At 47.7% G+C, this 18,363-nt stretch overlaps 1 protein-coding gene and 1 long non-coding RNA gene across 8 annotated transcripts in view; one reads left to right on the forward strand and one right to left on the reverse strand.

The window, feature by feature from the left end:
- The first annotated feature begins 1,757 nt into the window (after positions 1–1,757).
- Positions 1,758–7,105, forward strand: LOC145514179 (uncharacterized). Its single transcript, XR_014059898.1, has 2 exons — positions 1,758–4,857; positions 5,392–7,105. It is a non-coding gene; the product is annotated as an uncharacterized LOC145514179 (long non-coding RNA).
- Positions 7,106–10,408: 3,303 nt separating this feature from the next.
- The window catches only part of NOD2 (nucleotide binding oligomerization domain containing 2), a 34,066-nt gene continuing 26,111 nt past the window's right edge, over positions 10,409–18,363 (reverse strand). For all 7 annotated transcript variants that reach the window (XM_081511336.1, XM_081511338.1, XM_081511334.1 and 4 more), the window contains 3 exons: positions 16,694–16,777; positions 13,108–13,191; positions 10,409–11,632 (listed from right to left, as the gene is read on the reverse strand). In XM_081511336.1, coding sequence (XP_081367462.1) covers positions 11,560–11,632; positions 13,108–13,191; positions 16,694–16,777 — 241 coding nt within the window. In that variant the 3' untranslated portion in view covers positions 10,409–11,559. The remainder of the gene's footprint in view (positions 11,633–13,107; positions 13,192–16,693; positions 16,778–18,363) is intronic.

Consider the following 18,363-nt stretch of genomic DNA (forward strand, 5'->3'; position numbering starts at 1 on the left):
GCCTCTGAACCGCCCAGGGAGGGAGGGAGGGAGCGGGGGCGGAGGGGCAACAGCCGCTCCAGCCAATCGCAGCCCGAACTGCATTCCTGCGCACGCCCTGATTGGGCCGCCCTATGATAGACCTTCCTCCAATGGCTGCCGGCCCGGAGCGTACTGAAGGGACTTTCCGCTCCGTCAAGCTCGGTCGAGCCAAAGGGAAAGTGGAGGGGAGGGGAAGAGAAGCGGGGGGTGGGGGCGGGGACCTCTGACTGATTGGACGAAAGACTTCTGGGGCCGCAGCACCATTGGCTGACACTGGATCCGGGGCGGGGCGCTGGGCATCTCCTGGCTCCACCTCCCGGGTCTGGGTCTTGGCTTTGGCTTAGCTGTCAAAACTCCTGTTATAGGTTCAGAGTTTGTAACCAGAGTGGGAAGCAGCACAGAAGCGAGCTAGGAATAGGATTTCAGGATTCCATGAAAAAGCAAAGCTTTAGAATGAGACCTAAGTTTGAATCCTTTGCGCTTTCAGTTGGTAGCCGCTTAACACGGGGAACTCACAACCACTCTGAGCCTCAATTTCCCCATCTGTAAAATGGAGATAATTGGATTGCCTGTCTTACAGGATGGTTGTGAAAAATCGTATGTAAAGTTCCTGACACAGCAGGAACTCAGTAATGTTAAACCTTTTCCTCTCAGATTCTCCTGCGGCCCCTGCTGTTTCTGAACCCACGTTGCCACCTATCCTAATATGGAGGGAAGTCTCCCCGAGGTGATGAAGAAAGAATTTCCACCCGCGGCCTCCTGTGGCTCTGCACCCCTGGCCATCAGCCAGGACTTGGGGTGTAGTTAAAAATCCTTCAATTAGAAGGGAGGTTTCTGAATCCCAAAAGTGCTCAAAATATTTAAGGAAGTGCTTTTTATAATCAGTCCCAGAGCTCTGTAGCATGCCTTGCTGCACTGGATACTCCTGTTAATTAATTTCTTCTCCTTTGACATTTTAAGTAGCAATTATAGGAGAAGGTGATTAATATTGAGGAAGGAAGACATGTGGGGTGTGTGTTTGAGTGTGTCTATGTGTTTAATCATGAGAGGGAAAATTTCCTCAGTGGAAAGTGACATTTCTGAAGATCTGGGGAATTTAAACCAGTGAGTCCCTAAAAGAAGTCACATGAGTGATTACTAACAGTACTGGCAAACAGGCGACCCATATCTCTTGCCATAAGCACCCAGAATGAAATGGACATCTTTTGAAAACCTCAATCCACTCTTGTCCCTCCTTGGTCCATCCTTGTACATCCACATGATCACACTGCAGGAAAAAGCAATAAAACGGGAATCAAGAGGTTTAACTCTTAAGCGTGGCTTCAGGCAACACTGTTCCCTTCTAGATCGAGTTTCTCCAAAAAAAAAAAAAGTCAATAGCACTCAGAAGTCACAGTCTGGCTGTCTGGGAAAAAAATACAGCCTGGGGGCTGTTTTTGCTTTATCCATACAGTGAGGAGGAGGCAGTGGAGGCAGTGAAGAAAGATGAATCCTTTTAGACAGGGCAAGCACTCACCCTTTCTCCAGTTTGCCACACTCCTCACCACTCCCTATTTGATCCTGCTGGCACTTATATTTTCTGCCAGCTCCTAAAGGCATTTGGATTTGCTGCTCCTGGCCTAGAACATTTTTGTGTCCTTTTATTTAAAAAATTTTATTTATTTTTGGCTGTGCAAAGTCTACGTTGCTGCGTGGGCTTTTCTCTAGTTTCGGAGAGCAGGGGCTACTCTCTATTTGCAGTGCACGGGTTTCTCACTGTGGTGGCCTCTTTTGTTGTGGAGCATGGGTTCTAGGGCATGCCAGTCTCAGTAGTTGCAGCTCCCGGGCTCTAGAACACAGGCTCAGTAGTTGTGGCTCAAGGGTTTAGTTGCTCTGAGACATGTGGGATATGCCATACCAGGGATCGAACTCATGTCTCCTGAATTGGCAGCTTAATTCTTTAACCACTGAGCCATTAGGGAAGCCCTTCACGTCCTGATGATGGCAGTTGATGCTGCTGAGCCCTAGGAAGCTTCAGGAAGGCTTTCTTCCCTACCAGCAGTGGTCAGCCCTCCTATCACAGATTCCCTGAATCAGACACTGGCAGAGTTCAAATTCATCCAAGAGACAGTCTTCTAAGCCAGACCAGATAAACAGGGCTTATCCCAGTTACCGTCTCCCAGCAATTGGTAATGACCTCTAGAATATTGTGTTGAAAATAATTCTTAAGCTGTATTCAGGCTCACAGGGAAGAGAAAGGCCTGCCAGGAGATGAAATGGAGAATGGTGTCATCGTGCTATTATTTGCAGTCCTTGATAAGCCAGCCTCACATTTTGCAGATGGGAGAAAACAACATGTCAACAGTCACCCATGAGATGAGCTGGGACCCTGATTCTCCTAATTGCAAGCCAGGGCTCTTTCTCTCTGTATTTAAATAGATTCTCCAACTGACATGCCCATCCTCTCTGCCTTCCAAATCGTCCTTCATTTAAGGCTTAGTCAGAATCCACCTGCTTCCCAGGGTCTTTGCCAATGGCTCCAGACCCCACTGATCCCCTCTGTCATCTACCCACCACCTGCAGCCTCTTCCACTCAGCCTGGCCCTGGCTTCAGGCAACTGGTGGTTGAGTTACTGAGCCGGGAGCAGGAGACACAATAGTGTAAGAGAGAGATGCCACCCTCACTTGCCCTTTGGCAAGGAAGATAGACCTTAAAGGAATAATTACACAATCACTTAATTAGGGAGACTAGAGGAAACCTCAGGAGAACTGCTCTAAGCACACATCACAGGTGACTGGGCACTCAGGGAAGACCGGTTTGAGGAAGTCATTTTTAAGACGAGGTGGGGGACTTTCCTGGTGGCATAGTGGGTAAAACTCTGCCTGCCAATGCAGCGGACACAGGTTCGATCCCTGGTCCAGGATGATTCCACAGAGAGCAGAGCAACTAAACTCGTGTGCTGCACTAGTGAGCCCACATTCTAGAGCCCAAGAGCTGCAACTACTGAGCCTGTGTGCCGCAACTACTGAAGCCCCCGGGCCTATAGCCTGTGCTCTGCAGCAGGAGAAGCCCCCACAATGAGAAGCCCCCACACCGCAACAAAGACCAGTGTAGCCAAAATAAAAATAAGTTAAAAAATTTAAAAAGATAAAGTAGGAAAGATGACTAGTAGTCGAGGTGAGGCAAGCACCCCAAGCAAAGGGACCATGTTACATGACATATTAGAGGAACTGGGAGGGGCAGAGCACGGAAAGTGTGGACAAGAAAGAGCCAGTCAGGCAGGACCTAGTGAGCCATGACCAAGGGGTAGCTAGTCTTTAACTCAAGAGCATTGGGAGCCCTTGGAAGGGTGTTAAGCAGGGTGGTAACTGTAACTTGAAAAGATCCTGATGCTGCGAAAGATTGAAGGCAGGAAAAGGGAACGACAGAGGATGAGATGGTTGGATGGCATCATCGATTCAATGGACATGAGTTTGAGCAAGCTCCGAGAGATAGTGAAGGACAGGGAAGCCTGGCATGCTGCAGTTTATGGAGTCACAAAGAGTCGGACATGACTTAGCAACTGAACAACAACTGTAATTCTACACTATCTTGCACAATTCCCTATTGCACCCAGCAGGACCCAACAAAAAGCCATTGGATTGAATGGAGCTCTCTCCCCCAGGAGCTGGGACCCTCCTGGTCACCTGGCAGGGACCTATGACTAAGAGTAACACCCAGTCAGGACTCAACAAAACCTTCTCACGCACTGGTCATGGTGATTCATGAGATTTGCCCCAAATTGCTGCCCACAGGCTACCCTCTACTTCCAGCCTCATCAAATTCAGTGTAAACTTTACAGCCTACTTGCACAATCCAAGGCGAACTCTTGATATTCCTCACTCCCACAGTAATCCTTCCATCTCCCCCATCTCAGTAAATGGAAACTGCCAGTTTTTCATCCAGCCTCCCATGTGTCCAGTCCTTTCCCCACCACTCCTGTGAACATGTGCAAGAGACATCACTTTGCCAACAAAGGTCCACCTAGTCAAAGCTATGGTTTTTCCAGTAGTCATGTATGGATGTAAGAGTTGGACCATAAAGAAAGCTGAGCACTGAAAAATTGATGCTTTTGAACTGTGGTGTTGGAGAAGACTCTTGAGAGTCCCTTGGACAGAAAGGAGATCAAAGCAGTCAATCCCAAAGGAAATCAACCGTGAGTATTCATTGGAAGGACTGATGCTGAAGCTGACGCTCCAATACTTTGGCCACCTGATGCGAAGAGCAGACTCATTGGAATAGATCCTGATGCTGGGAAAGATTTAGGGCAAGAGAAGAAGGGGGCAACAGAGGATGAGATGGTTGGATGGCATCACCGACTCAATGGACATGAGTTTGAGCAAACCCCAGGAGATACTGAAGGACAGGAAAGCCTGGCGTGCTGCAGTCCACGGGGTCACAAAGAGTCAGACACGACTGAGCGATGGAACAGCAACAGCAACAAACCATGAGGCTAAGTGGGACCAGGTGTCCCCACAGCAAAGACACCCTACCAGTGCTTTCTCCGTGATAGACCAGCATGGTGTTGCAATCATGGCTGAGTCGAGAGCCCTCCATCTCAGGGATGTGCTTCTCTCTTAGTGAGGGCAGACTCTAGACACACCTGAGCAGGGGTCCCAACCCCCAGTACAGGCCTGTGGCCTGTTAGGAACTGGGCCGCACAGCAGGAGATGAGCGGCGGGAGAGCAAGCAAAGCTTCGTCTGGACATAAGCAACACACTTAGGGTGTGTCACTGTCTCCCATCTTCCCCAGGTGGGACCATCTAGTTGCAGGAAAACCAAGCCCAAGTTTCCCACTGATTCTGCGGTATGGTGAGGTATGTCATTATTTCATTATATATCACAATGCAGTAATAATAATAAAGTACACAATAAACGTAATGCTCTTGAATCATCCTGAAACCAGCCCTCCCCCCATTCCAGTCCGTGGAAGTATCATCTCCCACAAAACCAGTCCCTGGTGCCAAAAATGTTGGGGACCGCTGCAACTGAACATTCTGTCTGGGGGCTTTTACTCCAGTCACCTAAAAGCTCTCTCATAAGATAAAAGAGATTAAAATGCTTTAATCATCTTTAAACAAATCCAACCGAACTATAAATCCATGCTTCCCGTCAGAGTTATTTGCTGTTATCGATAACAAATGAGTTCTGTGTGATTTGCACGCAGAGGGTGAAAGAGTTTCATGCTCTCCCCTGGGATCTTTGTGCTGCATCTAGAATCTCATTTTGAGCAGCAGACACATCAGGAATAATCTCAGGTCCCAGGCAGCCTTAGGAAGGAGACACTAGAAGTGTCGGGGGAAAAAGTGACTCATTATTATGATCTACCTTCTATTTCTGCTTCTTTTAAGCAAATGAATTCTCCCCTCATTCAACAAATATTTGAGGACTTCCCTGGTGGCTCAGTGGTAAAGAATCGCCTGCCAATCGCCTGCCAAGGAGACACGGTTCCATCCCTGGGCCAAGAAGATCCCACAGGCCACAGAACAGCTAAGCCCGTGTGCCACAACTATTGAGCCTGTGCTCTAGAGCCCAAGAGTCGCAACTCCTGAAGCCTGAGCGCCCTCGAGCCCATGCTCCACAACAAGAGAAGCCACCCCAATGAGAAACCCTCGCACTGCAACTAGAGAGTATCCCACACTCGCTGCAACTAGAGAAAGCCTGAATACAGCAACCAAGACATAGCACAGCCAAAAATGAAAAGAAATATATGAGCACCTACAATGTGCTAGGCACCATTCTAGATTCTGAGGACGCTGCAGTGAACATGGCCTGAGTTCTCACGGAGCTGACATTCTAGAGGAAGGAAGAAACCAGGGTGATGAGCTGGTGATGCTGAGAAGACAGGGTTAAGCAGAACAGGGGAGATGAGGGGGTCGGAGACTGCTATTTTAGGTAGATTGTTCAGGGAACAGCTCCCTTGATGAAGTGGCATGTGAACAAAGACCCGAAGTAAATGAGGAAGCCAGCCATGCTGCTGTCTAGGGAAGAATGTTCCCTTAGTGGGGAATAGGCAAGCGTGAAGGTCTGGGAGCCGCAGTGCACTTGGCGTTGTCAGGGAACAGTTGAGAGGCCAGTGTGGCTGGAGTGCAGAGAATAGGGGTGTGAGTAACAGGGGTGAGGCCAGAGAAAGCTCAGGGGTGGTCCAGGCCATCAGAAGACCTTGACTTTGACCCGGCACCCAGTGGGAAATCCTGAGGAGTTTAGATGAGAACCCTGGCTCCTCTAACTTATGTTTTAATGGGTTCACTCCAAGGGACAAGGGTCAAAGCAGAGAGACCAGTGAGTTATCAGGCAAAGGTGGGCCCCAAAGAAGCCCCTTGCTTCCTAGGGGTGGGAGAGAGCAGGTGGGGAGGAGGAAGATGAAGAACTAAAGGTGTCAAGAAAGAAGATCCAGATAAAGAAGAGATGCAGGGAATTCCCTGGCAGTCCAGTGGTCAGGACTCCCCGCTTCTACTGCCAGGGGGTGGATTGCAACCTTCCCACGAGAAAGGATTTTCAGATGATTGACAGGGGGATAGGCAGCACTTAGGGCTTGGATTTATGGATTGTTCTGGAAGTGATTATAAGTAGGATTAAATTTAGAGAGAAACAGAGGGAAATCTTGGGGACTCCAAAGAGCTTGGATTGCCAGCGTGCCCAACTGCGGTCTCCTGCCATGTAATTCTTGGAGGGCAACGGCTCAGGTCAGTCCCCAGCCTTGTTAACGACCTTGCTGCTCACTGGTAACCTGCCGCCCAGGGCCCGAGGCCCCGAGTCCTCTCTGGTGCAGGCTGTACCCAGCTATGTGCCTGACCACCATGTGCCTCACACACTGGCTGCACCAATCTCCCAAGCAGGAAAGGAGGCGTGAAGATGTTGGTGCAATAATGATACTGTATGTAATCTCAACTCAGCCCTCTTGGAATGGGATTCCGCCTCCCACATTTCTGTGGGGTGTATTCATTTCAGCATCTGGTTTTGGCACTATAGGTTTTGGGAAAAAAAAAAACACTCAGATTGACGTTTTTTTTTTTCTTCTAAGTTGATAGTGAATCTAATTAAAGTCTCAAGCTCTTTAAAAAATTCTGTTGCTCTGGTACCTTTTTTTTTTTTTTTTCCTGCATGGAAGAATTATATATTCTGAGCTATAAATCTGGAATCTGTCTGCTCAAGAATAAGCCACTGGCCACAAGCACACATCTTTCAGGTAACCTCCCTTTTGGAGAATTTTGAGTCCTAATTCGCAAGTTGTCTGGCCTAGAATGCTTTGGATGGATCTACTGGCCTTTTGCAAGTTAGGAAACATCAACTCTGAGCTTTGATAGTAGTCACATGTCAAGATCTCAGTACCACCCTTATCTGGCTTTCTTGATCACTTGGGTTGGGAAGATTCCCTGGAGAAGGGAATGGCAACCCACTCCAGCATTCTTACCCGGAGAATTCCATGGACAGAGGAGCCTGGCAAACTACAGTCCATAGGGTCGCAAAGAGTCAGACACGACTGAGTGACTAACACATACATGGTCCAGTGGTTAAGAATTCGCTTTCCAATGCAGGGACACGGGTTCAAACCCTGGTGGAGAATCCCATGTGCCACAGGGCAACTAAGCCTGCATACCACAAGTTCTGAGCCCATGCTCCCTAAAGCCTGTGCTCTGCAACAAGAGAAACCACCATAATGAAAAGCCCACACACTAAAACAAAGAATAACCCCTGCTTGCCACAACTAGAGAAAGCCCATGTGCAGCAATGAAGACCCATACCGGCAAAAAAATTTATCAATCTTTAAAAAGATGACACATATTAATTCTGTTTCATCCTGGAGGTCACATAGCTCAGTTGGTAAATCATCTGCCTGCAATTCAGGAGACCTGGGTTCGATTCCTGGGTCGGGAAGATCCCCTGGAGAAGGAAATGGCAACCCACTACAGTATTCTTGCCTGGAGAATCCCATGGACAGAGGAGACTGACAGGCTACAGTCCACAAGATAGCAAGAGGAGGACACAACTTAGCAACTAAACCACCACCACCAATCCTGGAGGTCAGAAGTTCAAAATGGGGCTAGAACCAAGGTAGCGGCAGGACCACACTCCTTTCAGAGTTTCTGGGGGGAAATGTGTGTCCTTGTCTTTTCCTAAGGGCTTCCCTGGTGGCTCAGATGGTAAAGAATCTGCCTGCAAAGCAGGAAACCTGAGTTTGATCCCTGGATCAGGAAGATCCCCTGGAGAAGGGAATGGCTACCCACTCCAGTATTCTTGCTTGAAGAATTCCATGGACAGAGGAGCCTGGCCGGCTACCGTCCACAGGGTCACAAAGAGCTGGACACGACTGAATGACTAACACTTTCACTCACTCACTCTTGTCTTTTCCCGCTTCTCAAACTGCAATCCTTGGCCCAAGAGGCCCTTTCCTCCATCTTCAAAGCCAGCAGTATAGCATCTTACTTCAGTGGTCACCTTGCCTTCTTCTGGGTCAAGTCTGCCTTTGCATCTCACATGAAGACACTTGTGGTTGCATTTAAGGTCTACCCGGATAATCTAGAATAATCTCCCTATCTCAAGTTCTGTAACTTAATGACATTTTTTAAGTCCCTTTGCCACATAAAGCAACATTTTCAGGTTCCAGGGATTAGGACCTGGCTATTGGGAGGAGGGGCATTATTCAGCCTACCACGCAACAAGCTCTCTCCCATGACAGGGTCTTTGCACGGCTTGTTCCCTGTGGCTGGAATGCTCCCCCTGGCCCCCTCCCTCTTTGCATAGCCAGTTTCTTCTTATCGGGGGGCCTGTCACCTTACCTGTCACCTCCTCCCAGGACCTGGCTCTGACCAACCCTCAATCTGAAGGGTTCCCTCTATCCTGAACCTCTTTCCTAGCACTTGCCACAGTAGACCTTATTTTATATATTTTCCAGCTTATTTGTTTTCTGCCTGCCTCTCCCTTTCCCCTCCCCATCAGTGCCTAGAGGATAGGCATGGTGTTTGTCTGTTTTGTTCAGATGAATTTGTAACCCAAGATGGTGACATGCAAACGGGCTGCTCTGTCTAATCCTCTGAGAAAGCGGGACCCCTCCATCTTCCTCCTGATCTTCTCTATTTGAAAGAATGGTCTGGGCAAAACCTGGCGCCACCAACAAAGAGAACCCACCTCTATGTTCACAGCAGCACTGTTTACAATAGCCAAGACGTGGAAACAACCTCAATGTCCATTGACAGATGAATGGATAAAGAAAATGTGATATATACACATGCATACACAGTGGAATGTTAGCCACAAAAAAAGAAATAATGCCATTTGCAGCAACATGGATGGACCTAGAGATTATCATAGTAAGTCAGAAAGAGAAAGACAAATACCATATGAGATCACTTATTAATGGAATCTGGAATATAATACAAATGAACATATCTACGAAACATAAACAGACTCATGGACACAGAGATCAGAATTGTGGTTGCCAAGGGGGAAGAGGGTGGGGTAGGGATGGAGTGAGAGATTGAGGTTAGCAAATGTAAGCTATTATATGTTGAATGGATAAATAACAAAGTCCTAATGTATAGCACAAGGAACTATTAATAGTTTATCCTGTGAAAAACCATAATGGAAAAAGAGTATGCACATATATGTATAAGGGAAGCATTCAGCTGTATAGTCGTGTCCAACTCTTTGCAACCCCATGGACTGTAGACTACCAGGCTCCTCCGTCCATTGGATTTTCCAGGCAAGAGTACTGGAGTGGGTTGCCATTTCCTTCTCCAAAAGAAATTGACACAATGTTGTAAATCAAACATACCTCAATAAAATAAATTCAAACAAAGAGAACCCACACACATACTCTTACTGGGGAGGGGCCCAGGGAGATGCCACAGTATTTTACCAACCAGACACACAGGAAACCATTCAAGGAAGCCGATTTCACCTTGATGAGCAGCCACCTGAGTCCTTGCTAATTAAATTCAGCTAAGAATTATTTCACCAAGGCCTACCCACGAGGCTGCTTGCAGAGGAGAACTGTTCCCCAATCTTCTCCATCCCTCTCCCCTGGAGACCCTTGGAGAGAATGGAGGGAGGCCCAGGGGCCTGCCTGCATCTCTCACATTAGTGTTTCTGCTGGGACACTGTGAGGTTCCTCTATAGCTTAAAACTCCATGCTGGGCTAGACTTCTCTAAACTGAAGCCAAATGTGTTTTGATTGCAAGGCTATTTCTAAACATTGCTTGTGCCTTAAGCAATCAATTATCTGGTTGAAACATCATGTCTCCTCCCTTCAAGGAGAAAATTGTGCTTTAATATGTGATAATGTTCAGAGTATTTTTAAATACTTCATTGTGTTTGGTCACAATGAAGATAGCTTTGGTGACTCAATAGTTTTATCCTCTGTGATTATTTACAGCATAACATTCATGGTCGTGTTTTATTTTTTACAAAATCATGAACTAGGGAGAATAAAACAAAGTGGTTTATAAATATTAACCAGTTTTTCACAAATAACAGTGTTGAAAATAATAACACTTGCACAGCACCTGACAGTTTACAGAAGCTTCTGAAACATTCAGAGAAAAACATTTGTTTTATAAGGAAAGGCCTTTGATTTTCCCTGTAAACTTTTGATCTATAACTTTATATCCTAAAGCGGCCTGGCACAAACAAAACCAAACCATCTCTTATGAATATATTTTGGAAGTCTGCTGCCAGAGATCAGTGCACAGGCATCGGAGACCTGGTGGGGCTGTTCAAAATTGTGGCCTAGGTTAATTTTAGAAGTTGCATTTGGATAAGGAGTTGTTCTCTAAGGTTTAACTGAAGAGTAACTGATTTCATCGGAAATAAAAGTCCAGTTGTTGGGCAGTCATATTTTTCTCGAAACTCTAGAATGTCTTGAGGAATACATGCATGTCACCTGTCCCCTCTCAATACTGTCTTAAGTACCAGGGTAAGTTGTAGCCCCTCCCACCTTGGATGGGGGGAGGGTTGACGGGGATGGGAGGGTGGGGGCAGGGCCAGGGTACAAGGGAAAGATCAAAGGTGAGAATGCCTATATTCTGAATCTCAACCACAGAGGAGGTGCCATGTGTAGGGTCCAGGATGAGTGGACAAACCAGATGTAGAGAACAACCTGATGGATGACCATGAGTTGAGACAAAATGAATAGTGAATATCCCTGAATATTCCTGAATATCCCTCCTCACAGGGAGCTCTCTAAACCATAAATACTCAGCGGCATCTGTGGGCCTCACTGACCCATGTCAGCTTGACTTGAGACCAGCCCCATCCTTCACAGGCGGGCTGCCCCTCTTCAACATCCCAGGATTGAATCTTGGCAAGAAGTTGATGGCAAAGGTGGGCTTCAGTGAAGTCTACTCCACAGGGCACTGATGCGCTTTCCTGTGCGAGAACAAAGGTGACCTATTGGGTTGGCCGTGGGCAGGTCCAGGTTCCATCTGAGTGGGCTGTTGTTCTCAGATGTCGTCCCATCCTGGGATCCAAACCCATGGCCTCCTCCCAAACACACTGAGCTGAATGCTGGCCTGGAGACATCAGAGCAAGAGTCTGGTATCCCGGTGGCTGAGTTTCTCAATTTCCTCCAGAGAGAAAGTGTTTCCTCGGAGCCTGAAGGGGATAAAGCCAAGAGAGGTTTGAGTGAGGACCAGACCAGAGCCGTACTTTCAATCAGGAAGCTGCTGCTTTGTAAATCTGTAAACCTGTGCCTGGATGGCCTGCCCCTCCCCACCCGCTACCCCTGCCACCGCCCAGCTGCAGCTCTCCTGGGAGAGCTGTCTGTGCAGGTTTTACTCTCTGTCAGCCAGGGCAGCTCATGAATCACTGTGCATGATTTAACAAGCCTCTATGACTCTGCAGAGTCCACACTGGGCCCAGCCAGCCCTGACTCTTCAAGGCCGGCCATTCTTTTTAAGGCAACAGCAGAAGCTGTCAAGAATGCAATGAGCAAGTCCCAATGTCCTCCCAAGCTCTGCCAGTAACATCAGAACCCTTAAAATATCAACCTCATGTCAGTTTGCTCCCCCTGGACACAGAATGTGACATTTCTCAGAATTGTGCAATGGTTTAAAAAAAAAAAAACAACCCACTCTCTACCCAAGATCGAGGACCTCACAGCCTAGAGGGATTACACAATCACACAGAAAAGAAAGTTTCTCTATCGCAGGACAGATTTTTAGAAGCCTTTATTTTTAACTTCATCATTTGATAGCTACAGTTGCTACTGCCTTGATCTGCTTTTTGAGAGAGGGACAAATCTGCATATTTAAAGCAGGGTTCAAGAGCTTTCAGGGACGAGGCATATAATACACAGCAGCCAAAGGGGACTGGTCCGAGACAATTAACTTGATGGGGTTGGGGGTGAGCCTAAGAAGGTCTGCCTGGCTGAATGGGGTCAGTTCGTCTCTACTCTGCTTAATTACTGCCATTCTAAATCGGGGCCCAGAGTTGCCAGCTCTTTTGAGAAACCTCTGAAAGACAGATTATAGGGAAATGTCCTCATTTTTAAATATTGATTTCTAGCTCAGTGCCTGAAACATATATAGCCACATTCACTCATAAAATGTTAAACCAGGGGAAATCTTATCTGAGCGATAAATAGATCCCTGGGAAGAAGAAGGAGAAATCTTTGAAGTTGTGATGCAAAATTTTTTTCAAATACATGAAGGAACATGGCTTTTTGGTACAAATAAAGACTTGGAAACACTGTGTAACATCCACTTAGAACTGCAGAGGGTATCATACAGCAGCCCTGACCCATGAAGTCAGATGTAATAGCCGGTGAGGGGCAGGAACGGAGTTCCTTTCTCTGCTTCCCTTTTCAACCACACCCCAAATCCCACACGATTGCCGAGAACAGAGACGTTTCTGAACAAACACAATTTAAAACCGAGACAGTTGGTCCCTGCTTAGAAACAACAAGACATCTTTCCCAGGGAACCAGATTCATCCCATGCAGAACAGGACTGAAGGTCTGAGTCATAAGGGATCTTAGAAATTCTAAAGTTCCTCTCTCCCTTCATCTCAATTTGTACATTGGAAAACCAAGGCTCAGAGAGGTTAAAGAGGCCTGCCAGGGGTCTTACCAGACTTCCAGAATGGTGTCATTCTTTTCAAGGGCCCGCAGGAGGGCCTCTGCCCCAAGGGAGGTGATGTGGTTGTTAGACAGCCTAGAGAGGAAGACAGAATGGTGAACTTTGAGGTTGCTTGGTTTTTGGCTAGTCTATCCAGTTAAAGGAGGCTTTGGGAGCTGGACTCCTGAAGCCCACCTGCCCTTTCAGCACGTCCCTTTCCTGTTTGAGATTCCCAATGAATTCATCCACAAAGTGAAATGTACCCCTCTCTCCTCCATTCACCAGATGAGTATTAAGTAGCTGCTCCCTTAGGAAGGAGCTAACACGGTAATAAAAAATACATGCATTTTAGTGCCAGGGTTCAAATCCACCTTACGCTATTTCTTTTTTTCATTTCAAGCAGATGAGTCCCAATTTCCTCATCTGTAAAAGGGACCTAAAAGAGTACCCACCTCATGAAGTATAAGAATTAAACAGATAGCTAAGTGGGAAGCTGCAGTATAGCACAGGGAGCTCAGCTCAGGGCTCTGTGATGACCTACAGGGTGGGATGGGGGAGTGGAGTGAGGCTCAAGAGGAGGGGAAGTATATGTATACATATGCTGTGCTGTGGAGCCCTTGGTGGCTCAGATGGTAAAAAGCCTGCCTGCAGTGCGGGAGACCTGGGTTCGATCCCTGTGTTGGGAAGATCCCCTGGAGTAGGAAATGGCAACCCACTCCAGTACTCTTGCCTGGAGAATCCCATGGACGGAGGAGCCTAGCAGGCTACAGTCCATGGGGTGGCAAAGAGTTGGAGACAACTGAGCAACTTCACATGCTGTGCTGTACCTAGCCGTTCAGTCTCGTCTGACTCTTTGCGACCCCATGGACTGCAGCCCACCAGGCTCCTCTGTCCATGGGGATTCTCCAGGCAAGAATACAGGAGTGGGTTGCCATGCCCTCCTCCAGGGGATCTTCCCAACCCAGGGATGGAACCCAGGTCTCCTGAATTGCAGGCGGCTTCTTTACCAGCTGAGCTACCAGGAAGCCCTGTGTATACATACAGCTGATTCACATTGTTGTACAGCAGAAACTTACACAACATTGTTAAGGCAACTGTGGAGTACAGGAACTAAACAGATAGCTAGTGGGATGCTGCTGTATCACACAGAGAGCTCAAGGGTCCCTGCCCTGTCTTCTTGCTCATAGCTGTCCTTCCGGATAATCTGCACTACATGGCTTCCCCCTCAACAATGTCAGGAACTTCCGAGATGCTGACCTAAGGCAGGGTTAATAATAACATCAGCCAATATCTGTTGAGCTCTTACTATGTGCTGCTCATAACCTACATCACCTCTGCGCATGCTCAGAACCCTGTGAGGAAGGTTCAATTATTACCCTGTCTACCCTTGAGGCAACTGAGTTACCAGTCCAAGTAGGAACAGCTGGTAATGGTGTAGCTGGGGCCAAATCCCGGCCATTAGGTTCCAGAACCTGTGCTCTTAACCAACGCTTGGCAGAAATTACGCCTAGAAGAAGAAGGATGTAGGCTTTGCTTTGCTTTTTTAAGATCGGTGAGAAGCTCGATTTTTATGGGGAAACAGTGGAGGAGGATACAGTTCAGCGATGCTGAAGTATAAGACTCCCACAGAGGCAGCGTGGGGCCTGGCGGATGCCATTGCCTGGCACCTGTGGGGGTCAAGTGGGGTAAGCCTGTGACAGTGACAGAGGACAAGTTTGCCTCATCCACACCTGGTCAATAATCAACCAGGTATCTCCAAGGGCCCCTCGCCGTGTGCAAAGCCTGGCATCCCAGCTCAGATGAACCCGGGCTTCACCCGGGCCCCCCGAGCCCCAGCGTCACCCACGTGATGAGTGGAAGTGCTTTCCCCAAACATTTGGCAACATCTTAGCCCCTGTGGAGCAACACAAACAGGAGCTGCCAGAATGGATGGCGGGCTGGCAGCAAAGCAGCCGCCCTCCCAGAGGCAGCTGTCTGCCTGTCTCGGGAGGCGAGTGTTTCCCCCGGGCCATGTCTGCCAGGGCAGAGGCCACTCTCCTCTACAGAAAGGAGCCATCTGTTGGTGCCCTGATGTCCCTGAGAAATGAGACCCTTGGCAGCACGGCTGGTGTGGCGTTCCACGAGCCTGTGGTGACCACTGGCCGGGCTCCTGCTCACATCTGCCATCCCTCTCCTTGTGGCATGCACCCCTGCCCACCGAGTCCACCACCAGTGGTCCTGCCACCACTTCCCCGGTCCCCCAAGGGACCTCCCCAAGCTCCTGTGCCCTGCTTCTCTCACTGCCCTCACCCTGACCCAGTCTCCATCTCTGGCCTGGAAGAATGCAGGGGTCTCCTGGCTGGTCTCCCTGCCTCCATCTTACCTTCCCTCCACCTGTTCTGCACAAAGCAACAAGCATGATCTTTGGATGATATGAATCAGATTACATGACTGTCCTCATTAAACCCCCCTGAAGGCTCCTCAACACCCTCAGAATAAACTCTGAGCTCTTTCCCAGGGTTCTAAGGCTGCTGTGGCTGGCTCCTCCCACCTCCACCTCACTCTGCCAGCCACTATAGTCCAACCTCACAGGTCCTCCTTCTATTCTCAAAACCACCAAGCCTGTTTCTGCCACAGGGCCTTTGCACTTGCTGTTCTGCCCACCTGGAATGCACATCCCTAAGATCTCAGCATGGCAGGACCCTTCTTATTATTCAGGTTCTGGCCTTATGTCACCTTCTTAGAGGCCCTGCCCAGCAGCAGCTACTTTGCCCTCTCCTGTCATCTCTCTCTTGATTCTCTTGAGAGCACATATTACTAACAGAAATGATCTCATGTATTTGTTTACTTGCTCATTATCTGTGTCTCCTATTCAAATTTAAGAGCTGTGTTAGCAGGGCCTTTTTATCCCTCTATCCTCAGTGCCTCAAACAGAGCTTGGCATAGAGTGGGTGCTCCAGAAACATTTCTTGGATCAATATATAAATGGATGCATGCACATATGAGTAAAAGCAAAAATGCCTGTCTATACATTAATCACACACCAAGAGGAACCACTGGAGATGACCACCAGAAATCTCCTGTCTGAGTAAGAGAAGACCCCTGGAGAGGGAAAAGGGCCTGTCCTGTAAGCCACGGAGCAGATGCTGTGGGCAACCCACCCATATTCCCTCAGCTCTCACCTCTAACTCTGAGGGCTGCTTGCTTGGGAGACCTCCACCCTATATAGGAGATCTTTCTGCAGACCCCAGGAGCATGCTTAACCATGGTCAGGGCAAGCCAGAAGCACCAGAAAACAAATATCCCCACAAGTACACCTCAATACATGAAGGAGAGACAGTTGGTGGATAAATACCCCTGCTGCCTCGTGCCCACAGGATTGCACCCCACTGGTCCCCAGTGATCACCAGCTTGATGACACCCTTTTCTGGTTACTCTCCCTCCCCAGCTTCACTTCACTACCCCGTGCCTGCATTTGGGAGGACCCCGAAAGACTGTTTTCTAGGGGGCCACCTCATGTGAATTAGCCAGGCTGGGAAGCCATCTACATTTCATATTCAGAAACACCCCCTCTCAAGGCCGATCATTACTGTCTAGCTCCTGCTTACAGATTCCTTACTTCAGGACTTTCAAACTTGAGTTTCTTGCAAGTCCTTTGGCGAGGAAACACACACCTTCATCCTGGACGTGGTTCTCCTCCAGGCTGGCAAGAATAAAGGAGAAAACCCAGTTGACTGGCGACGTTTATTATACAAGATGATGCCAATAAAGATGAACCCATGTCCCCACCCCTGCCAATTAAGAATATCCAACATCTGAAAACCCACATTTACCAATAAAGTAAAAACAGGTCAAGCAAAGTGTAAGGGTCCTCAATTTCTGGGACATCTCTGGGAGAGAATTTGCCCCAGGGCTCCTCCACAGAAGTTTCCTTATGTCCTAGTGACTCAAGATCCATTTTCTGCTTCTTTCTTATTAATGGAAGCTTAATTTCATTTGGAGCAGCCCTGTGCTTGGTGGAAGAACTACACTTCCCACTCTCCACTGCAGCCAGAGTTGGCTAAGGGACATCCACATGTCCATCAACACATAAGGAGAAGTTGACAGATGGGGGCTCTGTGAATGCTCTTTAAAGTGGAGAGACCCAGGCTTTTGTCCTTTCTAGATATAGAGGCTGAAACTGAAATACAGGAGTGCTGCAGGTGCTGCAGCAGCCACCTTGTAACCACGAGGCAACCAACCACGAGAACAAAGCCACATGCTGAGGATGTAGTAGATCAAAATTAGAGAGAGTCCAGACTCCTGCTGGCCATATGTAGCTGCCATAACAGCTGTATGCTGCCTACGTCCAAACTGCATGTACATAAAAAATAGTCAATTCTTTACTGATTTAAGCCACTTTAGATGAAGGTTTTCCATCTCTTGCAGCCTAATGTAGTCATAACCAATACATTCACAGTGAGGCAATTCTCTAACAAGGATTCCCAAGCTGTGGAATCTAATCAGGATATACTCAATGGTACATTGGCCAAGCTAGTGAGCCCTACTGACAGTCAAGGACCATCAGCAATATCCATTTTGTGGCAATGCTCAATAGGTTTCAGTACCTTTATGCTTCCTGGAAAAAAAATCAAACATTCAGCATTTTATCTCCTTGATACAATTTGGAACTGCCCAGAATATGTCATAAGAAGGCTAGACTAGTAGCATCTAAAGGGTGGAAAGCTTGGAATCAGGATAAATATGATTCATGGTTCATCTATTAACCTCCCCCAAACTACTCCACCTTGCACATGACCCTGACTCTCATATCCAGGGTTCTTAGGCACTCACATTCACCTTAAAATAACAAAACACTAGTAGCAGCAGCAGCAGCAGCAATCATTGTTAGCAGTAGCAGCAAGAGTAGTAGAAACATTTGCTGTTGTTCAGTTGCTAAGTCGGGTCTGACTCTCTACAACCCTATGGACTGCAGCATGCCAGGCTTCCCTGTCCTTCATCATCTCCTGGAACTTGCTCAAGTTCATGTCCATTAAGACAGTATCCTATTACAATTTCACATTTATGGAGCGCTTACACATACACCAGACACTGTACAAAACTATTTACAGGTGTTATCTCATTTAGTTCTTCCAAAAGTATTTAATGGTTGAAAGCATCCATACTCTCATTTTACAGGTAAGAAACCTGAGATTCAGAGACTGTTACTTAACTTGCTTAAGATCATAGCAGGACTTGAAGCTCAGCCTGCTGGATTCCAGAGTCTGTGCTCTGAACTATTATGTGCAA

Source organism: Giraffa tippelskirchi, chromosome 7 (assembly GCF_054371585.1).
Source record: "Giraffa tippelskirchi isolate mGirTip1 chromosome 7, T2T-mGirTip1v1.2.pri, whole genome shotgun sequence".
In the NCBI taxonomy this organism is placed as follows: domain Eukaryota; kingdom Metazoa; phylum Chordata; class Mammalia; order Artiodactyla; family Giraffidae; genus Giraffa; species Giraffa tippelskirchi.